General features: G+C 39.6%; 1 protein-coding gene across 3 annotated transcripts in view; it reads right to left on the bottom strand.

The window, feature by feature from the left end:
* Positions 1–22,861, bottom strand: part of FGGY (FGGY carbohydrate kinase domain containing) — a 441,241-nt gene that overhangs the window by 215,235 nt on the left and 203,145 nt on the right. For 2 of the 3 annotated variants that reach the window (XM_011941258.1, XM_011941249.1), the window contains one exon: positions 18,338–18,466. In XM_011941258.1, the coding sequence (XP_011796648.1) occupies positions 18,338–18,466 (129 nt within the window). Of the gene's footprint in view, positions 1–15,951; positions 16,124–18,337; positions 18,467–22,861 lie in introns of those variants that run through there. The other variant, XM_011941265.1, reaches the window with a different exon arrangement.

Raw genomic sequence — 22,861 nt, forward strand, 5'->3', positions numbered from 1 at the left:
TTTGTGTGCTGACGTATAAAGTGACACACCCTGACTTCATTTCTAACAAACTCCTTCTCTAATTGCCTGTTAATTACCACTCACCTCCTCCTCTCCATTCTTCACAGCCAGGTTATTTCATACTCATGTCTGCATTTCCAGTGCCTAGAACAGGGCTGCCCAGAGCCTTTGATATTTTTAATAAACTTTATCAATGAAGTATAACCTACATTAGAAAGCTACAAATTTTAAGTATAGAATTTAGTGGATTCTTACAAAGTAAACACACCTATCCAGATCAAGAATAAATCTCTTCATGTCCTTTTCCAAATACCATGCCTTACCAGAGATAACCACTGTCCAGATGTCTAGACCACAGGATTCGCTTAATTTTTAAACCATTCAGTGTATCTTCTTTGTGCCAGCTTCAGTCACCCATGTTTGTGAGATTCAACCACACTGCTGCATGTAGCAATACTTTGTCCATTTTTGTTGCTCTATGATCCTCCACTCTACGAATATACCAAAAATTGATGAATTCCACTATTGATGGGAACTGGGGGTTTGTTTGCAGTTTTTGCCTATTGCAAATAATGGTTTTATGTGTATTATTATATATGTATTTTTTTCTGGTACACATTTCTGTTGGATATATGTCTAAGAACAGGACTGCTGAATCACAGCCTATCAAGATACTGCGAAACTCTTTCCCAAAGTGTGGTCATATTTCCACAGCAGTGCTTCAGCATTTCAGGTGTTTCATATCACCATCAATACTTGGCATTATCAAACCTTTTGATTTTAGCCAACCTGCGGGGTGTGGAGTGATATCACAGTATGGTTTTAATTTGGACTTTCCTAATGACTAACAAGGCTGGAAAATTTTTCATATCTTATCGTCGATTTGTATATCCTCTTTTCTGCAAAGCCGCTGAAATATACATATATATGTACACATTTATACACACATATATATACACATATTTAACCATCGTTCTGTCAGCATAATTGTTCTTTTCTCTTTAATGTGTTGAAATTCTTTGTATACTCTGGATACACATCTTTTGTTACATGCATTGAAACTATTTCCTTCCACTTTGTGGCTTGCATTCTCATTCTTTTAAAGGCAGCTTTTGATGAAAAGAAGTTTCTTATTTCAACATAGTCTTATTTACCAATTCTTTTCTTTATGGTTGTACTTGTATTAATGTCCTATTTAGGAAAATTGTCTGTCTCAAGATCATGAAGACCTTGTCTTTTAGGAACTTTATTTTTTTACATTTCATACTTAAGTCTTTAATCTGTTCGGAATGTATTTGTATGTATAGTATAAGGAGAGGGGCCAAAATTCAATATCTGTCATACTGATAACCAATCAGCAGGGCACTATTTCACTGAAAAATACATTGTTTTCTTACAGCTCTGGCAACGGCACCTTTGCCACAAATTAACTCCCCATACATGTGTGAGTTTGTTTCTGGGCTCTTTAATCTGTTTTCCTCTAGGTTACTTGTCTGTCCTTGCCTCAATACCATTCTTAATTACTTTATAATAAGTTCTGATATCTGCCATTAGGGAGTTTTCCCAACTTTGTTCTTTTCCAAGATTGTCTTATCCTTTCCATGCAAGTTTTAGGATGTCTACCAATTTCTATCCTCTCATACACAAATCTGCTAGAATTTTGAACTGGAGTACATTTAATCTCTAGAACAACCGGGAAGAAACTGTGACATTTATAATACTGTTTTCCAATCAATGAACATCATATATCCCTTGATTTATTTATGACTTCTTTAGTTTTTCTCAGTGTTTTATAGCTTTCTGCATAGTTGCCTTACACATCTTCATTCCTACTTAATACTTAATATTTTTATTTTATTGTAAATCATGCTATTTTAAAATTATTATTTTCTAAATGGTTGCTTCTGGATTACAGAAATTGAGTTTTGTATTGACTTTCTGCAATAGCAACCTTGCTAAATTACTTATTAATTTTAATATTTTATCTATTGATTCTTTTAATATTCTATATGTGTATAATTGTATCATCTATGATGTTAGCTTGATTTCTTTCTAATTCTTATATTTTTAATTTATTTTTCTTGACTTGTTGCACAGGGTAGGCCCTGTGGAATAAAAGTGGTAAGAATTGGAACATTTTTAATAATTCACCATTAAGTATGATATTTGCATTAGGTTTTTTTCTTTGTTGCTATCCTTAATCAAAATAAGTTCTTTCTACTCCTAGTTTGCCATGATTTTTTTAAAAAAATCATGAATATGTGCTAAGTTGTATCAAAAGCACTTGTAAACAACTGTTAACATAATTTTTCTCTTGTATCCTTTTAATATGGAATTGCATTAATTGATTATTCAAAAGTTAAAATAACTCACTTGAGTTCTTTTATAAGTTTTGAAAAACTTTTGGCCAATATCCCTTCAAATATAGCTTCTATGTATGATTTATTATCTCTCTTCTCTCATTCTTGGACTCCAAGTACACCTTTGTTAGACACCTTTACCATGCTCCATATATCTCATACTTGTTTGTGTATTTCATGTATTTTCCATCCTTTTGCATATTGGCTGTAGAATAAATATTTTTTTCAGATCTATGTTTCAGTTCCCTAATTCTCTTTTCAATTATATTGTATGCTGTTGACTTGACTACATCTACTCAGTTCTTAATCTCAATTATTAGTTTCAATTCTAGAATTCCCATTTCTTTTTCTACTTCCCAGATCTCTGCTGAATTCTCCATCTTCTCCTATAATTTCTTGATCATATTAATCACAGGTATGTTAGAGTTCATGTCAAATACCACCAGCATACGGATTTTTCTGTGGGTTTGTTTTTACTCTTGATTTTCGAAGTTGTTCATATTTTACATGCTTATTTTCTGTTGAATGCAGCCATTATATATGAAACCTTTTAGTTATAACTTGAGCTTTTGATTATGTTACCTATCTCAAGGAAGGATATAACCTTGCTTCTTGCAGTTAGCTCAAGTAGGGATAGATGATCTGAATTTAATCAGATGTTAATTTAATTCAAACCCAGGCTTCGGCCTTTGTAAGGCTTGTCTATTTTTAGTTTATACTTACTCTCAGGGTCCCAACTAACACCTAGAGGATTTACTACTATTCTCCTTCTTCACTGATGTCCAAACTCAAATATTTATACTTCCAGCCTGCAGACTGCCCAAATTGGTGTTTAGCTTCTGGGCCTTTGAGTTGCAGGTTTCAACACAGCAAATGCTCAGAGTGTATTATAAAATGGTGGAAATGTTGAGTCCAAATCTCAGCAAATGAGCAAATGCTCAGCGTATAAAAGGGTGGAAATGTTGAACCCAGCTCTCTAGGCTTCTCTTTTGATCTTGGCCCCTTCATGTCCTTTAGTAGCTCTCTGGTGCCTTCATTCAGGTTTGTTTGTGAGTTGTATATGTGGATACATTTAATTTTCACCAACTTTTTATTTTGGGGGACCAAGAGGATAGCCCATTGTTGCCAGAAAAAAGAATTCAATAAATGGTAAGTGAATAAATTAATGAATTAAGTACTTTCTATTTGTGATCACATTTATTCCAGCAATACCACTTCAGTAATAGGAAAATTTTGCCATATAAAAGTGGATATATTAGTAGAAGAAAAAGCATGAATCTTGCTCTTCGCACCTATATTAAAAAGTGAGGTTTAAAGAGGTGACTTGTAGAAGTGACATAACTGGCAAGGGCAGATTTGAGACTTACACTCAACCCTCCTGACACATAGATTCTGCTTATTTCTGTTGAACTGTGCCATGCCGTGATTGTCCAGTGCACTCTTGCTTCAGAGAGCTAAATAATGCCCACACGTTAAAAAACCCCATCACTGTTCATCAGCCTATTTTTTATTTGTTTAATGTCCCCTCTTGTTCCATTGATACTGCCTTGGAATTGCGTCAGTTCTGGTCTTCAAGGTCTCTTACAACAGCCCTGTCCTCTGGTTCATTAACCTCACTGCCTCCAAAGTTTCTGTTTACAAGCTAGTACCTTAAGGATAAAAATTCCAAATTCTTTTAAATGATGTTTAAGGCCCTCAAAAACTTTGTCCCCACATAGATCTCTCACACTTCCATTTCAGCATACTCTATACTATAGTATACTTGGTATTCTGCAGCCAAAGGGGTGCCCTCATACTTCTGGATCTTGGTGCATACTACGTCCCTCTGCTTCCTTCTTCTTCTCATCCTCCTCCCTGCCTGGCCATCTTGTCCATCTCATAAATTCCTATTTCTCCCTCCTATTCATCTTTAAGCGTCAAACCAATCATTTTTTGGGGAAGGGGAGGGAATTTTACTAACCTGCTCAGGTAAAGTGAGGTTAGACTCCTGTAACAGCCCAGACATGCTTTTATCAGATACTTCCCACTTCATACTTGGATGGCTTACTTGCCTGTTTCTCCAATTAGAATGGGAGTTCTTTGAGGACAGAGACTATAATTTGTTCATATTTATATCTTTAGTACCTAGCACAGTACCTGACATGAAAAGCAGATATGTTACCTGTTGATTGAAGCTAGGAGAAAATAATATTTTTGCATAGTCAGTTATTAATTATTAAAATTACTGCATATTTTATGTATAATTCTAAGTCAGCAGTGCTGGATGACAGTCAGAAAATAATCCCTGTACTTTCCTACAGTGTGTGGACTCTAGGGCAAGTGTTTTCTCAGCTTTGGGAGGCCTTTTGTTTTGCTTATTTAACTTCAGGGTTTATGGCTCTACTTTAAATGAGTGAATATACTAGATACGTCCATCAAAGACAATAGATTTAAACGAATGCACAGTTTAGAGACTGGATGAATTACTCTGACTGCCGTGAAGTTAACAAGTTATTATTATCTTCTGCCAAATATGAGATGAAATCTATTTCAAATTAAAAAGGAAAAATATTTTTATACATTTAATTTAGTAATGGCTATGTAAATAGAAAGAGCTAGGAAAATATAAAGAACATCAAAAATTTTAAATAACTTTTGCCTAACGCACGGATTTATTTTAAAAAGTTGTCAAACTCCCTATCTTCTTTTCAAGCCCCACTGCCAAAACCCTATTTCAGGAAACCCCTTTACCTTTTCCCCCAACTAGTGTGTATAAAATTATATAAAACCACACTTAAAATGAATCTCTGGCTTGAGATCACCTTCAATGACTTCCCAATGCCTCCAGGGAGAAAGAGGAAGCACAAACTTCAAACCAGTACTCAGATGGGACAGACTCCCAATCTATTTCCACCTATTTGATCATTACATCCTCTTCTGCCAGGAATCCCTTAGAGATATCATAGGTTTCAGCCAAACTGAAATGCTTACCATTCCATAACCTCATTTCAGTGCCTCCACTTATGTTATTCTCTCTATCCAGAATACTCTACATTTCATTGTTTCCAGTGGAGAATACACCTATTATTCCAGATTCATTCAAAGGCTATCCCTTCCCACTTCCCTGAAAGACCACAGTAGCTAACCTCGGGGGTTCTCACTGCCAGCTGTGTGACCTTCAGCAAGTTGCTGGAATCAATGTGAAGATTATACATGTAGACTCTCCAGCATATTTCTGTCATGAAGGTCCCTCAATACATATTTGTATTTTTGTATTTTCTTTGTCTTACTGTTTCAACTGAAAGTGATTCCTCCCTTTTTAAAATTCCTGTAGAACTCAATCCATCTGTCTCTATTTCTTTGTATCACTGTATTTGCCACAGTAACTAGTCTAGTGCTTAGCATGTTAAGCAAACCCATTCATTCATGCATGTACTCATTCATGCATATATTCATTCATTTACTGAGCTAGAGCTACAGAGAGGAAGATGACCAGATTCCATTGCTGATAAGAAGTTCACAGTCTAAGTCGGGGAGATAGCTATGTAATCAAGTATATAGGTGTTTAAATGTTATTGTCTGCATGTTATATTTAATGATAGATATGCATAAGGGAAACAAATTATTAGGCCACATGCATTTGGCTGAGCTATAATGAAACACCACAGTAAAGCAGACAGTATATAAATTCCTTTGAGCCACATTAACGGGCATATTTAATATATTTCACAAAATCCAATTGCATGGGTTTTTCTTTACAAATTTGAGCTGTGAGAGGCCTCAGTCTAGAAGGCATATAAAGTTTTCATTCATATTACTGATACTGGTAGGAGACTCTGGTCTGAGGGTTTCATAGTGGTGAGTCACAAGGCTGATACACTTTTAACTCTTGACGCTAAATTCAGCCCAGGGACATGTAACAATACAGATCAACAGCCTAACACATTCTCTTTCAACAAAATAGAAGAGGCTTAGCTTTCCCTAGGGCTGGGGAGCATTTGGTTAAAAAAATGCTCCATGTCTTCAGGTTTTAGAACATTAGAAGAAAATCATCTACAGCTGTTAATGCTGGCTTGGGTGAAGCTATATAATGGTAAGAGAGAGCAGGCCGGTGCCAGACAGACCAAGATTCTCTCTGTTCAACCATACTAGCACCCTGAGTCTAAGTGAGTCTCCTTGCTCTCTTTAAATGGGGGTGGTGAGAATGTGCACAGCCATAAAAGTTGCTGTCCACATTAAGTGGCATCTAGGTAAACAGGCAGTATCCAGCTCATGGGAAGTGTAACGCATTGGAAAAACTCTTTATTGTTCTGCTTTTGAAACAAAACATTTAAAATGCAGTCTTTCAATTAGCCTGGATTCAACTTTGCTCTTTCTGGATTATGTACAGACAATTTTTAATGGTAACCAACGTGAGTTTAGTCTGCCCCTCTTGCTATCTTTTAAGGGACCACTGGTGCAGTTCATCAGGCTCATGAGTGGGCTGGATATAGCACAGATATTTAGGCCCCAGTTAAAGCCACTGATGAGAACGAGTTGTGGTGGTGGTGGGGACCCAGTCATCTGCATTTTAACTAGCTCCATGAGTGCCTATACACACTCAAGTTTGAAAACTGCTACAAGAATGGAAATCAGATTATTAAAAGAACCCTGTCATTCTAAATTTAAACTGAAATACTCTTTTTATTTGTTTATCTATATTATGAATTCAATTTACGATGGATGATTGGAAGTAATCAAAATAACCTATTTTCTCATGTTGCCCCTTCATATATTTTCCATTCTCCATCTCCAGTAAACAGTAATTTCTAACTAAAATGGGAACAGAGGGAGGTCATGTGGGGTAATTTGTCATCACCACCAACAAAATGAAGATGGGAACACTTATAAGTATGGGCGCAGAAATCCTAAGGGGCTCTGGAAGAACATTCATTCACCAGCTCAGACTGCAGGGAATATGAGCAAACTTTTAACATTTTTTTTGTTTGGATCTGAAGACTGGAGAAGAGAGAATGGGGTGAAGAGAAAGGGGCAGAGACAAAATTCCTCACAAAAGACACTGGCAGAAAGAGGAGTGGGTATGAGACAGTGAAATCAGCACTGTCCACCCTCAGGCCTGGCGGATGAGAAACAGTGATTGTGAAATACTGAAGGTAGAGATGCAGGAATACACAGTTGCCTGTCCAACCATGATTCTACAGGGTAAGTGCGGTTGCAAAGATAAAGTGCTAGGCACTAGTAGGGAGCAAATAATTTCAGAATCCTCCCCAGAGCCTGACGAAATAAATATCTGCTTAATTTCACTTAAGTAAGCTTTTGCTCTAAGCTTAAAATGAGATGGTATCTTTTTTACTACTTTAATGGATGATCATCCATTAGTATTAAAAATTGTAACTACACTGCCAAGGCACATGCTTGATAACAAAGAATATTCCAGATATTTTTTACATCAAAATCAGTGCTGAGAAAGCTATTTGAATAGGTAGGTTTGCTTGAAATGAATTTTAGCATTCAGTCTCTTTGGCTGGGAGTTTAAGGCTTTTACATTCAAGCTTTCAACCGGGAGTAGCTAATACTTGTGGAGTGCTTACAATGTGTCAGGAGAAGGTATTTCTAAAATAACTCTGTGAGGCACTATTCCCATCCCCATTTGCAGAAGGGAAATCTGAGGCACAGAGCAGGTAAGCTCTTTACTAATAAGTGGCAAAACACGAGTTTGAACCCAGGCAGTCTGATTCCAGTCATGTTTAAAATGAGAGGTTCTGGGCACATAAGAAGACATCTTGCTCCATTTACTAGGTAGTACTTTTCCATTGTTTGACGCAAGGGTTGCACCAAAGCTGACGTGAAGACAGAGGCACACAAATAAGGGTTTGAGTCTTGGATCCAGTCTTTCCTGGTCCTGTAACCTTAGGAAAATCCCTTCACCTCCTCGAGGGTCAGTTTTCTCAACCATTCGTGGGAGGTAAAAATACCTTCCCTATTCCAAGGGTAGTTTAAAAATGGCAAGTCACCACAAAAAGATTAAGATTAATCTTTGAGATTGAGATTGTCAGCATTAACAAATTTAGTAAACAAAATTAACATCAACATTAATATTGTTGATCTCTCCACCACACAACGCCAAGAGCTATGCATCCCATTCCTACCCTGATCTAATAAGCCTGGCTTTATACCAGTCTGGATGGAACCCAGACTCCTGTGACGCTTTAAATACACTTTATTAGAGTCACTTCTCTACCCCGGGTCTCAACTTTCTCATCCATAAAACAGATCTACAAACATCCAGAAGGTTATTAAGTAGAAGCTCTATCTTCTACTACAGATATAAACATGCATTGGTGTAAGTATGGGCTAATGTAAGTAAAGGCACAAACATACCTAGACACACACAGACTCACTAGCCAGGGTAAATAGGGGAGAGCTCATAAGCTCCGTAGTCAGTGGGTCAGGGAACCCAACTTCACAATTTATTAAAATGTAACCTTTGGCAAGTTCTTAAACCTTGATTTCCTTGTATGCTAAAGGCCAAAAATAATTGCAGCTTACAGTGTGGTTGTGAGCTGACAATAGTGAATAGTCAAGAACCTAGCAAAACACTTGGCACAGCATAAGTATTCAACGAATGGCAGGTGAAATAAAAACAACGGCTTTGAGCTCTTGGAAGCAACTCAAATAGCAGGTGTTTTGATTATTTCCAGCTCTGGAGGAGAGTCTTTGGAGCTTATTGTAGATTGTGACAACACAACGAAGAGATGTACTCAAGTGTGGCTCAGGAAAACTAATTTACCTGTTTAATGAGCACCAGTGAAGCTGGCTATAGCCATTAAACAGGATATAAGATATAAAATGGAATAAAAAATCAGGAGTCATTCCCTTTTCCTAACCTGGAGACAGTGGAGCACAATGGGGCGGGGACCCTGGCTGATGAACTAGGTCACTCAGATTCTAAATTTGACTCTGACCGTAATATGCTGGGGTAACTTTGGATGATTCATCATTGTCTGGGCTTCAGTTTTCTTATCTGCAAATTGAAGAATTTGGTATAGAAAATCTTTGAGCAGCCTTTTAATTCTAAAGTCTATGATTACTCATTATGCAAACAGGAGTGTATGTATTAAACTCAAAATGTTATGGTTTCATGGCAGGTTCACAGCCATATATACTGACGTGTGGCACAAGATTTAAAAATCGGGGACACATGGGGAGCTGGCAATAGCCCCAGGCCCTGGAGTCCTCTCAGTTTTCTTCCACAGAGTCAAAGTCTGGTCTCTCAGCTAAGGCCAGCCTTCTGCAGTCCAGAGAATCACAGCACTCCGAGAAAGCCTTGGAGCGTGGGAACAGGAAACTCAAAGTTATCCTTCCCCCATGTGAGATCTCTGCCCCTCCCTCCGCCACATGAGCTGTTGCCATGGCTCATGGAACTGCCGAGGTCCCAGGCAATGGTGGTTCATATTAAACCAAGCCTCAACTTAAAACAATAAACTTGCAATCCCATTAATACGTTCTTCCTCTGCCCTCTGTGATTCACATCCAGGAACTCTCAGAGTTGTCCTTGCTCTATCTGCTCAGGGACTGGCACTGGTTTCTCCTTCCAGATTCCACGGCATGACTTTATCTGCATTTCTAATCCCCCCCACCCCCAATTTCTTGCAGACCGTCTGCCTCTTTGGATGCATATTCTCTCTCGTTTTGGATAAGCTCCCTCCTGCCCCCAGCTTTTGGCCAGCGCCTGGCCTGGCTCCTGCGCAGCACGGTTCTGCTCTGGTCTGATCTGCCTACTTGGCAGAAACACATCACTACTGCTTCTGACCCCAGTGTCCTCAGTGTCAACTCATCCTCATCCCCCCAGGCTGTCTCCTCTGGGTACCAGGTGACATTTTCTACACTTAGAACAAGATTCCAGGCATCCTCAGCAGGGTAGGGCATAAGAATCTATATTTTCTTAAAGTCTCCCTCACCTACATTTACCAACTCTTATTTTTGATTTTTCAAAACCCTCTCATATTTATTATCTCAATTACTAATAATAGTAATTAAATAATTACATTGATTTAGTGAGGACCAGCTATGGGGGTTCCATGCTGGATGATGGGCACACAAAGATGAACATGATTTGGTGAAAAAACTGAAATAGTTGCAAAGTATTTCACAGATACAGCATAGAGAGCGACTGGTGTTTTTCTAAGAGTGGATTAAATTTGGAGACGTTTCCAAAAAGTAACATTTAGACTGAGTGCTGATGGATGAGTAGCAAAGGAAAGGAGGTGGAATGTGCACGATGTGCTGAAAGATGGCCAAGCGGTCCCGTGTGGCTTGACTCTGAAATAGATGGAGTAGAAACCATTCTGTCCTCCCTACTCCTCAGGCTTCACTTCTATTATTTTCTTAATCTCACAACTACTTTTACTGAAGAGTCAATTTCACAAAATATATTTCAACCAAGTACTAATATATCAGCAAAACCCTTATTGTGGGCTGCTTTTTGGCTTCCACAGAAATAAGCTGAATTGATGAAGGGAAATAACATCACTGGAGGTGTTCCAGGAAAGAATAGGGTCTCTCACTTTCAGTGCTACTGATATTTGACATTTGAAGCTGGACAATTCTTTGTTGCAGGGGGTTGGCCTGGGCATTGTAAGGTGTTTAGCAGCATCCCTGGCTTCTACCCACCACATGCCAATGCCATTTCCCTTTCCCCAGATGCAATAAACAAAACTGTCCCCAGACATTGCCAAATGTCCCCTGAGGGGTAAAATCACCCCTGATTGAGAACCACTGGCCTATAGAAAAGGTATATGAACCTTGGAAGCAGACTCAGTTTCAGATCTTGCTATGAGATTAGTTATGTGATTGTGGAAATGTTATTCTTTCTGCCTTCAATTCCCTCATGTGAAGAATGGGGAAACAACCTCTACGTTGTAGGCTTATTGTGAGGAGCAAGAGATGAAGTCTGAGCAGTATCCGGTGGAGTACTTGGCACATAGGGACGCACCTAAGAAATGGTCATCACAGTAGTACCAGTCACAATGGTGGTTCTACTTGTTCTAATTAACAATGCTATTATTATTTTATTATTAGAAATGAAGCCTAGTTGAAGTTTAAAAGTCACAAAAAAGAAACAAATTCCACTTTACCAGGAAGCAATAATAGGGAAAGAAATGTGTAATTAGATTACTGGACATCACTCCCTCTAGGAATCCTTTAATAATTTTTTAAGTCTCAATTTTAGGCCCATTTTATGTTTTTCCAAAGCCTTCCATGCATGGCACAAGTAATTGTAACTGTTTATTTACTTGTCTGTTTTCTTTACTAGAATACAAATTCCCAGAAGTCCACTTCTCTCTCATAGTCACTGTCTAAACCCATGAACTAGTAAAGTGGGTTGTTGATAAATATTATTAAAGACGTTCCTTTTTCAAAATTTGTTACTTGCTAAAATTTTAAGGGTCAAATTTAAGAGCAGAGTGGATCACGTTTAAATAGATAGGCCATCATTTATAACACAGTGATAAGTGTGCACAAAGCATGGGCTTAAGTCACGCATCTCTCATTTAACTGTGTAGCTTTCAGAATGTTAGGTAGTCTTGTGAGCCTCAATTGTCTCACCTGACAAACGGAACAAAATGATAGTATGTGTAAAGTTGCTTTAAGAACTAAGTGTAAGATAATAAATATCTGTCCTTGAATTTAGAATACACTGAGTCTCAGCTGTTTGCTGTGCAAAATGAGGGTACACATACCTGTCCTAACTTCACTACAAAGCTGCAATGAGGAGCACCTTCTATAACGAACATAGTTGTGTTTTGTATTAGTCTATTCTCGCATTGCTATAAAGAAATACCTGAAACTGAGCAATTTATAAAAGACAGAGTTTTCATTGGCTCAAGGTTCTGCACACTGTATAGGAAGCATGATGGTGTCTGCTCGGCTTCTGGGGAGGCCTCAGGAAACTTACAATCATGGCAGAAGGTGATGGGGAAGCAGGCACTTCACAAAGCCAGAGCAGGAGCAAAAGAGAGAGTGGGGCAGTGCAACACACTGTTAAACAACCAGATCTGAAGGGAACTCATGCACTGTCATGAGAACAGCACCAAGGGGATGATGCTAAACCATTCATGAGAAGTCCACCACCATGATACAATCCCCTCCCACCAGGCCCCATCCCACACTGGGGATTACAATTTGCATGAGATTTGGGTGAGGATCCAAACCATATCATGCTTCATGAATCAAAAGTTTACAAATGCAATGAATCATTGCCAATAAGTATATTTCTTTGTCCATCACGCTACATTTAGTATATATACTACTTATAAATAAATGCTCCCCCCAAATCACGTTATCTAAAGTCACAGCCTGTCTACTCTGTCTTCTAGAACACTGATAATGGTGAGACATGTAATTGGCATGTTTTATTGTTTACTGGAACAAACTATGTGTTGTTCTAGGGAACGAACCAAAGGCCCTTTTTGCAAGACTGGCTCAATAAATTCTTCCATTAAAAAAGAAAAGAAATTCAAAATTCTCATTTTGGCCTGGCTCTGCAACTGAAATGAGCACTTTAAACCAATTCAATATCTGGCCTAGATGAGCAATTTAAGCCAATTCAACATCTGACCAAGAATCCAATACTGGTAATCAAAGAGTTGTGCTAAACCAAGGAACAAAGCTTGCTCTTGGCCAAAACTTGGTAATGTGATGAGGGTAAAAAGGAGGCAGATTTCCAGACATCTAGAAGAACCCAAGCTTTTGCTCCTGCAGAAATGAGCCAAGTATAACTATTGTATAGGGACAATTGTCTTTGAATGAGAAGTTACTCTCTCTCAGGTGTAATATTCATTCCTCAGGGAGGGAATGCCATTCATTCATTCACTCATTCACTAAATATGCATGTGTTAAGGGTCCTCCATATGCAAAGCACTCTGCAGGCTGCTGCAGTAGGAGTACGAAAAAACAGGGTGCCCAAAGAGTTTACAGATTAGTAGATGAGTAGTAGAAGAGGCAGATTAGTAGGTGAGGCAGTCTGGCACACAGAAACCTGTGTGTGCCAGATTGTAAGCGTAAGACACAGTCGGGGGAAAAAGGGAGTGCTTAAGTCAACTGGGAAGTTAGGGAGGGCTTCCCAGAGGAGAACAGGATTCAAGATTTGATGGATAATCAGGAGTTTGTCTGACAGATAAAAGCAACTGAGAGAAGAAGGGCCTGAGACAGAAATCAGGTTGTTATTGCCTTTCAGGACAGTTGGGATGCTGGAGCCAAGAACAGAGCTGGAACAAAGTTAATGTTATTTTTATAAGCTAGAAAAATATCAGCAGCAGGAGCCCTGGCCAGAACTACCCCCACAAAGTGCAAACAAAGCTACTCCTATCTTCTGACTGTCTGCCGGAGAACGTACTAACCAGCACCTTAAGAACAAAATGTTCTTTCATCGTTGATTTTTATTCCCACAAAGTCCTTCCTCCTCTTTTTCCAGAACTGGGAAAAGCATGGGTTGAGTTTTGCTTGCTTCTTTGATCTTTATCCTCCCATCCCGGGCCCCCCTTGGGAATGAAAGTCCAGGGGTATTTCTCCAAAGCAGAATGCTGACCCCTCATACTAGTTAGAATGTGGGGTCTAAAGCAGGCCATGCCAGGTCAGCATTTGAAGTGACAACAGTTGTCAGGGTTTGTTGGTGAGAGGCCTGGATGGCCTCTTCCTGGATGGCAATTCCGAATCCAAAGCTGGTCTGTACTTGACATTCAGAAATCTCTTAACACAAAGTTCATTTAGCCAGTTCTTGAGGGTATTTCTGACCTCAACCTATATAGAATCACAAAGTAGTGAATCCTGCATTCTGCTGTCTCTCACTCTTTCACTGCATAAAAGGAAACAAACGTTCTGAGAAGCACCATATTTGTAGACAGAGACAAAATCTAAATCTAGAACTTAAAATTCCATGTTGACTGGCCTTATCATAGCATCACAACATGTCTCAGGGATTAGCTGTCCCAAACCTATACTATTAAGCTATAAACATGCAGGCAGGAGAGAACAATGAGAATTTTCTTTCCAAAACGAATGGACTTTGCCTGATTTGTTCACTGCTGATAATCTCCAGTGCCTAGACCAATCACTGACAGGTTGCATTCACTCAATTATATTTAGTTAATATAGAGTTGGACCCATGGACAACCTTTTCAAGACTTTCAGGCCTCTGTTCACCTCCACATCCTAATAGGGGTATAGGAAGGGCAGAAATGAGAGGAAACATTTGCTCCCAGGCCTCCTATCTTTTTTGATATATCCTAATCTTGGATTGGTTGTAAGGTGAAGGGTAAAGGAAGAGGCATAAGAAGGCATAATAAGGATAAAACATAGTCAACATATATTAAGTAAGTCTGTACTATCCCATCATCATGGACTAGCACCTTCCTGTGCCCTTCCCAGTCACTGCTGGCATCTAAGTTCAGGCCTTAAAGAATCCAAGGTTCTTATTCTATCTTTCCATTAAAAAAAAAAAAAAAACAAAACTATTCTATCTTTCCACTAACAAAAATATGGGGGAAAGTTACTAACTTACTGCATTAGTCCATTTTGATGATGCTGATAAAGGCAAACCTGAGACTGGGAAGAAGAGGATGTTTAATTTGATTTACAGTTCCACATGGCTGGGAGGTCTCACAATCACGGCAGAGGACAAAAGGCACTTCTTACATGGTGGCAGCAAGAAAGAAGGAGGAAGAAGCAAAGGCGGAAACCCCTAATAAACCCATCAGATCTTGTGAGACTTACTATCACAAGAATAGCATGGGAAAGACCAGTCCTTATGATTCAATTACTTCCCCCTAAGTCCCTCCCACAACACGTGGGGATTCTGGGAGATATAATTCAGTTGAGATTTGAATAGGGACACAGCCAAATCATTATTATTCTGCCCCTGGCCCCTCCAAATCTCAGGTCCTCACATTTCAAAACCAATCATGCCCTCCTAACGGTCCCCCAAAGTCTTAACTCATTTCAGAATTAACCCAAAAGTCCACAGTCCAGTCTCATCTGAGACAAGGCAAGTCCCTTTCACCTATGAGTCTGTAAAATAAAAAAAAAGCCAGTTACTTCCTAGATACAATGGGGGTACAGGTACTAGGTAAATACAGCCATTCCAAAGGGGAGAAATTGGACAAAACAAAGGGATTGCAGGGCCCAGGCAAGTCCAAAATCCAACAAGGCAGTCAAATTTTTAAAGTTCCAAAATGATCTCCTTTGACTCCAGGACTCATATCCAGGTCACACTGATGCAAGAGATGGGTTCCCATGGTCTTGGGCAGTGCTGCCCCTGTGGTTTTGCAGGGTACAGCTTCCCTCCCAGCTGCTTTCCCAACAGTCCTCCAAAGTCTTAACTCATTTCAGAATTAACCCAAAAGTCCACAGTCCAAAGTCTCATCTGAGACAAGGCAAGTCTCTTCCACCTATCAGCCTGTTACCCAGTACCAAAGTTGCATCCACATTTTCAAATATCTTTTCAGCAATGCCCCCACTCTACTGGTACCAATTTACTGTATTAGTCTGTTTTTATGCTGCTGATAAAGATATACCTGAGACGGGGAAGAAAAGGAGGTTTAGTTTGACTTACAGTTCCACATGGCTGGGAAGGTCTCATAATCATGGTGGAGGGCAAAAGGCACTTCTTACATGGTGGCAGCAAGAGAGAATGAGGAAGAAGCAAAAGCGGAAACCCCTGATAAACCCATCAGATCTCGTGAGACTTATTCACTGTCATGAGAATAGCATGGGAAAGACCAGCCTCCATGATTCAATTACCTCCCTCTGGGTCCCTCCCACAACACATGGGAATTCTGGGAGATACAATACGGTGGAGATTTGAATGGGGACACAGCCAAACCATATCACTTAAAAGCATTTACATTTTATGGGGAACAAAAGGCTTAAGCCAAAGCTTCTAAGGGTAAAACTTCTGCCACTGAATATCTCTGTTTAGGAAAAAGATGAGGGTCATTGGCAGTCTCCCCTTCTGGAGGACATAGTGAATCCTGGGCAGGAGTGAGAAGGTGGGTTTTGGCACGTCCCTGAGGGAAGTCTGGGAAACTGACAAGGAAACTGTAGTGTCTGAAGCTCTTCAAGCAGCAGTTCTCTTTCTTTCAGCATATGCCGGTCCCAGCCAAGTGCCTGTCACCCAGGTAGGGGTGGATGATTGACACTGTCACCCTAGGGATAATTTTAAAAGCATGATAGGGAAAGCTTTTGTGGTCTCACGCATGATCTCATGCAGGAATGTCAGGATTGCTAGGGCACAGAAACACTCCATGTCTTTCTAGACCTTAAGTTCTCTCTGTGCTTGTACATAAAAACCAAAATCTTAACATTCCAATCAAAAGCACACATTGCTCACAATGAAAAGTATTTGGAAAGAAACAACCTTGCCTGCAATCGGAACTACATTACATAGCATTCAATCAACCTACATATATTATGAGTTGTTTACTAATTCTTAGGCACTGTTTTAGACCCTGAGGACAGAGAGATGAACAGGACAGACATGTTCATAGATTGATGAGAGCGATCCTGCTCTGGAAGTCCATGCAGTATGTAGAACAAGGCACCATTTAATAATCTGTTGCATAAGAAGGCAGAGTAATCTTCACTCAACTATTTAAAGCCATCTCACTTTATTCTTGCCTTAATGTGACTATTCATTTAACAAACTTATAAGCAGCTATAGGAACCAGACATAGGGCTTGGCATGAAGGATACAGGACAAACAACTTAATGTACCTGCTCTCAAGGAGTTCACAGTCTAATGGCAATGACAAGTAGATATGTTAGAAATTACAATGCAATATGATCATTTCTTCAAACAGTTTGCTGAAAAAACCATAATTTCGAGAATTTCTAAATACTCCTGATGGTTTCACGAAAGGCTATGCAGAGCAGAAAGCATCTGATACGGGTCTTGCAGTTAGAGGAGGAGTTAGCCAGCTGGAGTAGTGGAGGACCAATCATTCTGGGCAGAGAGTATGTGTGCCAAGTCACAGAGGTGTAAATGCACGGGCACAGTAAGGGCAGGGTTGAGGGAAGTGTCTGAAAGTATACACACATAAAATGGAAACCCAGCTCAACAAAGCAGCGCCTTCCCTTACTTTGTGAGATGTACTCTGATGTTTTCTACTTTGTTCCATTCAATTCTGTTCCATTCTGTTGTGCAAATTCAGTGGGCATGTCCTGCTAAATTGATCTCATGAATTATAAACCATAGTTTAAAACAAAACATTGTTAGAATGAAAGACTAGGGAAAAAATATATGGCTAGAGTTGAGATGAGAGATGCTGAGAACCAGAACAACCTCCACCGCAAAAAACACACACAACCTGCAATAAGGATGAGGAAGATGATAGTCATCATTCTTCACTGTAATTCTTTGTTTCCCTGTGTGTTTTCCCATTAAAATCTGGGGAAGAGACCTTGGTTTTATTTGGTTTTGTTTTAAGTTCACTGTCTCCTAGCACCATGCCTGGACATGGGAAGTGTTCAACGGGTGTTTTGTGAATGAACAAATGAATACATGAATGAAAGGCTTGAGAGTTATGTAGAAGATAAAATCAAGACTACAAGCAAGGAACTGGATATAGGACATAAGCCAAATATATTATTAAAATAAATCTATGAGACTTATAAGGGTTTTGGAGTACCATTACAAAAAAACAGTAGAGCTAAGTGTGGTAAGAAATTAAGATATCTTTTCTGAATTTTCAGTAAACAAAAGAACTATGCAGAAAGTTATTCAAATAATTTTTTTTCTATTGCCATGTATAAATAAATTAATACAATTATAAATAAATTTTAACATTAATGAAAAGTTCTATAATTCTATCCAAATGCCTAATCTTGAAACACCAAAGTCCCTGACCTTTGCTTTAAAAACAGAAAAGGAGTGTCTTCAGCTCTGGGGAATATTCCATTTGAATACGGTTTTGGCTGTAGGCAGCAAATAAAGAGATTACCTAGTCCTCCTGCATGGGCATCAATGAGTGAAGCTGCAACCGCAATCCCAGGGAGAAGGCCAAGGTCTCTTGCTGCCTCTGGTGTGAGCCCATTTCCAAGAGAAGCTCCAGGAGGTAGCACTTGGTTTCCTGGGTAGACGTGAGAAAAAACAAACACATCAGTTTGAAAAACACAAAAGTAAACAGAGGGTTTTGTTTAAGAGAAACTCTTTGCTCCCTCTTCCCTCCTCTGCATTTGCAAAGATAAAAACCATGCAGTCATCAAGAGTCCCTTTGCTCATCCAGGGACTTTGGTGTACGTGCTTGGTACCTATAGGTCATGCTCTGGGGAGCTTTACAAACCAGGAGCTCTAAAGCATCATTCAAACCAAAGATTCTGAAAACGGAAAATTTCAAAAGGAATATAAACACAGTAGCCTCTTAAATACAATGTTCAAATGCTCAAACCATTCCAAATGGGCTTCCTAACATGGCAGATCTACTAACCTACTTAAACGCACATGAACCCATGTGTTCATACATGCATACACCCTCTCTAATGAACATATATTCCTAAGTCAGGAAAACTTACTCTTGAGTTGCTTCCCTGGCAGAGGATAAGGGGAAAGAGATGTACTTTGTAGCAACAAATAATTTGTTAAAAATTTTTTCTCAGCTGGAAAGGACACTCCAGTCTAAACCTCTGCAAATTTTACAAGGCTGCCACTTGCACAACCATATAATACAATTTGAATGATGTTCTTTGGAGTTGTGCAATGCAGTGACCCTGATTTTTCAAGTGACCTTGAATTCTTGCAATCAGTCAGGCCTTCAGTTAAGAATTTATTGATTGTCTTGCTTTGTGTGGGTGCTGTGGGGCTGTAAAAAGCAGTCCTTGCCCCCAACCTAGTTAGGAAGACAAGATAAGGACACAGAGAACCACGTAAGACAGAATAGAATGAAATGATCCATCTGCTCCTAGGTGTTAGACAGAGTCTAAGCCCTCTTTCATCCCCCAAGGAATTCTATAGTATTTCTGCACTGCAGGGAGGGGCTAGGAGTTGACTCATGGATATACTAAGATCCCTTTGAGCCCCAAGATAGAATCTGGGTGCATGATCAGCAATTTTTGAGTGCTAAGATGCCACTTGTTAATTGTTCCATGGAGCTCAAGGGCTGGGCAGAGGTGCTCCAGGACCTCTGGGGATAGAGGTGAGGGTGGAGGTTGGGAGAGGGGTCAGAGAGTGAACAGCTTAACCACCCTCCTCTAAACGGAACCAAAGCACCTCCACGACACCATTTTTATCCATTTTAAGTAAAGAGCTTCTATCTGTAATAAAATATGAAAACAAGTTTAGCTAAGAAAAGGAAGACTGCAACCTCTACAGTGACTTCTAGAAGAACTTTGCTATTCAATATCGCAGCCACTAGTCACATGTGGACTGAGCACTTGAAGTATGTCTAGAGTAACTCAGGGACTAAATTCTTCATTTTATTTAGTTTTAACTTCAACTTATTCAATTCAGTTACTGAAAAACTTTTAATTATGTTTGGAACAACTTGGGCATGCAAATCTACTTTTCCCATATTAATTTAAGAAATAAAAATCAAGTATTTCCAACAAAAATATAGCATCTGAATTGAGAGGTGTTAAGCGGAAAATACACACCAGATGTCAAAGATTTCATCTGGAAAAATGAATGTAAAATATCTCAATAATTTTTATATCAATTCTATGTTAAAATAATAATTTGAATATATTAAGTTAAATAAGAGATATTAAAAATTAGTGTCACTTTCTTTAGCATGGCTACTGAAAAATTTAAAATTACATATGTGGCTCATATTACATTTCTATTGGACACTGATGGTCTGGAGGATAAGGTTAAGATGCTCAAAGGATGGGGCAGAGAACAGGAAAATCTTAGTCTGTTTTGAATGTCAAAGTGGCAGAAACCTGGAAAAGAGCAGTGCCCTTGGCTTTGTATAATACCGTTCTGGACAATATCTAAATTATGTCACTATGTTTAGTATCTAACACAGGAGAGACTGCAGTCTGGTTTGCTGAGCACTTTCATGCTGGGGTCTGCACTAAGGACACAGCATGCATTTTCTCATTTCATTTTCATATTACCCCCTGTGAAGGATAACATAGGACCCATACTACCCCCATTTCACAGACAGATGGGAAAATTGTGGTTTATAGAAGAAAAGTAAACTCCCTAGTGAGAGCCTAAGAGCTGAAGACAGGCCATGGGTTCTACTCTGACTGATACCCAAACCTCTGCTCTTATTCGTTACATTACCTTTTGGAGTAAATGTTGTTTAAAAGTGCATTCCGAATGGATGAAGGGATCAAGAGAAGTATTTTTAGAGCAAGCATTATGTATGTTAAAAAAAATAAATAAATAATAAAAAAAAAAGGAGCACCATTTAGAAATCTTGCCTACTAAATTGAGATTTTTAAAAACCGGTTTTCATAGGAAGGTCAAAATGGAAATTCTGTTCCACCTTCATCCCCAATCTCCACAAACATAAAAGGTGTAATTTTTACAGAAAAGGTTCCAGACTGGATTAGCAGGGTGGGGCACTCTTCCAAGTTTTCTCTATAGTAATTTAGGAAGAAACCTTAGCTGGTAAAGGAGTTTAATTTGATTCTATATCCTCTAGGCTCAGAACATGAGGCTGCAGACCACTGCGAGGCAGAAAGAGTCCTGAGCATGCAAGCAGGAGATCCGGGTTTAATCATAGGCTGTGGGACCACAGGTATCTTCATCAGCAGAGGACACATCTTTGAGCAAGGACAGGAAAAAAGGGAGAAGGGGCCCCTAAGGGAACTATCAAAAGGCCTAGGTAAATTGGAACAGAAGCTGGGGTCCGAACTGGTAGGGGGTGGGTGTTGAAGGACAGAGGAGGCTGGGGAGGCAGATAGGGGCAGTGGATGCAGGGCCCTGTAATCCATACTTAAGTGTTTGAACTTAATCATGAAGCCCACTGTAAACCACTAAAGGAGCATTAAGCCAGGAGGAAAGCAATTAAACTTGTGTTTTTTTAAAGCACTCTGTGGCAGTATTACAGCAGAGGATAGACTGGGGTTAGAGAAAACAGTGTGAAACTATTTCAGTAATCAAAGAGAGAGAGAAAACATAAGGATCTTCACTGAGGTACTGAATTGAGCTGTAGAAACAGAGGCAGACAGAAGAGATTCCATGGAACAAGAAATAACAGGTCACGGTGGTTGCGTGGATATAGGAAGCACGGTAGAGACTGAGGTGCCATGGCCCAAACTCCCCTTTAAGGATGGAGTAAAGTCGGCAGACAGCTGCCAGATGTTCCAGGGCCTGCCTCAGTTGCAGAGAGCCGCCTTCCCGAGGTGCTGCACCTCCCAGGACAGCCAGCACCTGGTGACTTGGCAAAGCAGAGGCAGAAGGGCTCTGATGGACACCACTCACTCCAGAGACTCTGCTGGGTTCACCAAGGTGCTGCAAGAATGCACCTTGGTTCAGCTCTTTTCCCTCTACCAGTCCTTCTCTCTCTTCCTTCTTTCACAGTTGACCATCCCTAATAAACACCTTATCCCCCAAATCTGTCTCAGCCTTTGCTTCTGGAAAACCCAACCTACAGCAGTAAACCAGCCTTCTCCTCAATCCAGCAGTTAGGGATGAAAATAAATATATACAAGGACAAACATTCCTTCTTTCATTTGGAACCACAGCCTTCAGGAATAGGCTATCTGGACTCCAAGCAGGAAGGAGTTTTGTTTATTTACGGACCAAAATGAAACAGCTTCACACGAGAGAGGATGATAGAAATAGGTGAGAATCCCTGAGAAATCACCCCTTCAAAATCACACTCTAAGTTTATCAGCCAGAGGTACACTCAGGACACTAGAGCTGTCAGAAGCAAACATAAGTGCCTCCTGACAACTTTTCCCAATCTAATCCTTGTTTGGCTTTTCTTTCACCATAAAATTAAATTATTCACAGCACTACTTTTCCCAGAAATCAAGACTTCACTGCCTGAGCATTTGCAGTTCTTTCTAGGCTTCATTCAACCATTCATTCATGCATTTTAACAAACATTTCAGTAACAATAGAACTAATGATGGCCTGCATAGATTTCCATCTACCATGTGTTAAGATTTAGGTGCTGAGGTCTCATATTGTGGTTTGGGACAAAGACGATGAAAAACTAAGACTCTTAGGACAATGTAGAAAATGCTAGAAAGGTGAAAATGTGTCCATGGTGTTCCCAGAGAACTGCGGAGGGTCCAGTTAGGGTGGCTAGTAGAGTGAATACAGTCTTCAAGGTGAAGATGACTTTGAAGCCTGTGTGGAAAGGGAAGTTGGAGATTGGTGGTTTGAGTGCTGGCATGCTCTGGGGAAAGGGATGACAGCAGAGCAAAAAGTGAGTTTACTGTAGGGAGCCCTGAGGGGCATGGTGTGTTTGAGGCATTGAGTATGTAGCAAAAAGGGATCCAGAGAGGAATAGAGAACTGGAACAGACTGGACGAAAGGCAGCGGAGGGCTTCAGGCGTGGCCAGGC

This window comes from Colobus angolensis, unplaced genomic scaffold, assembly GCF_000951035.1.
Source record: "Colobus angolensis palliatus isolate OR3802 unplaced genomic scaffold, Cang.pa_1.0 Scaffold102, whole genome shotgun sequence".
NCBI lineage: Eukaryota > Metazoa > Chordata > Mammalia > Primates > Cercopithecidae > Colobus > Colobus angolensis.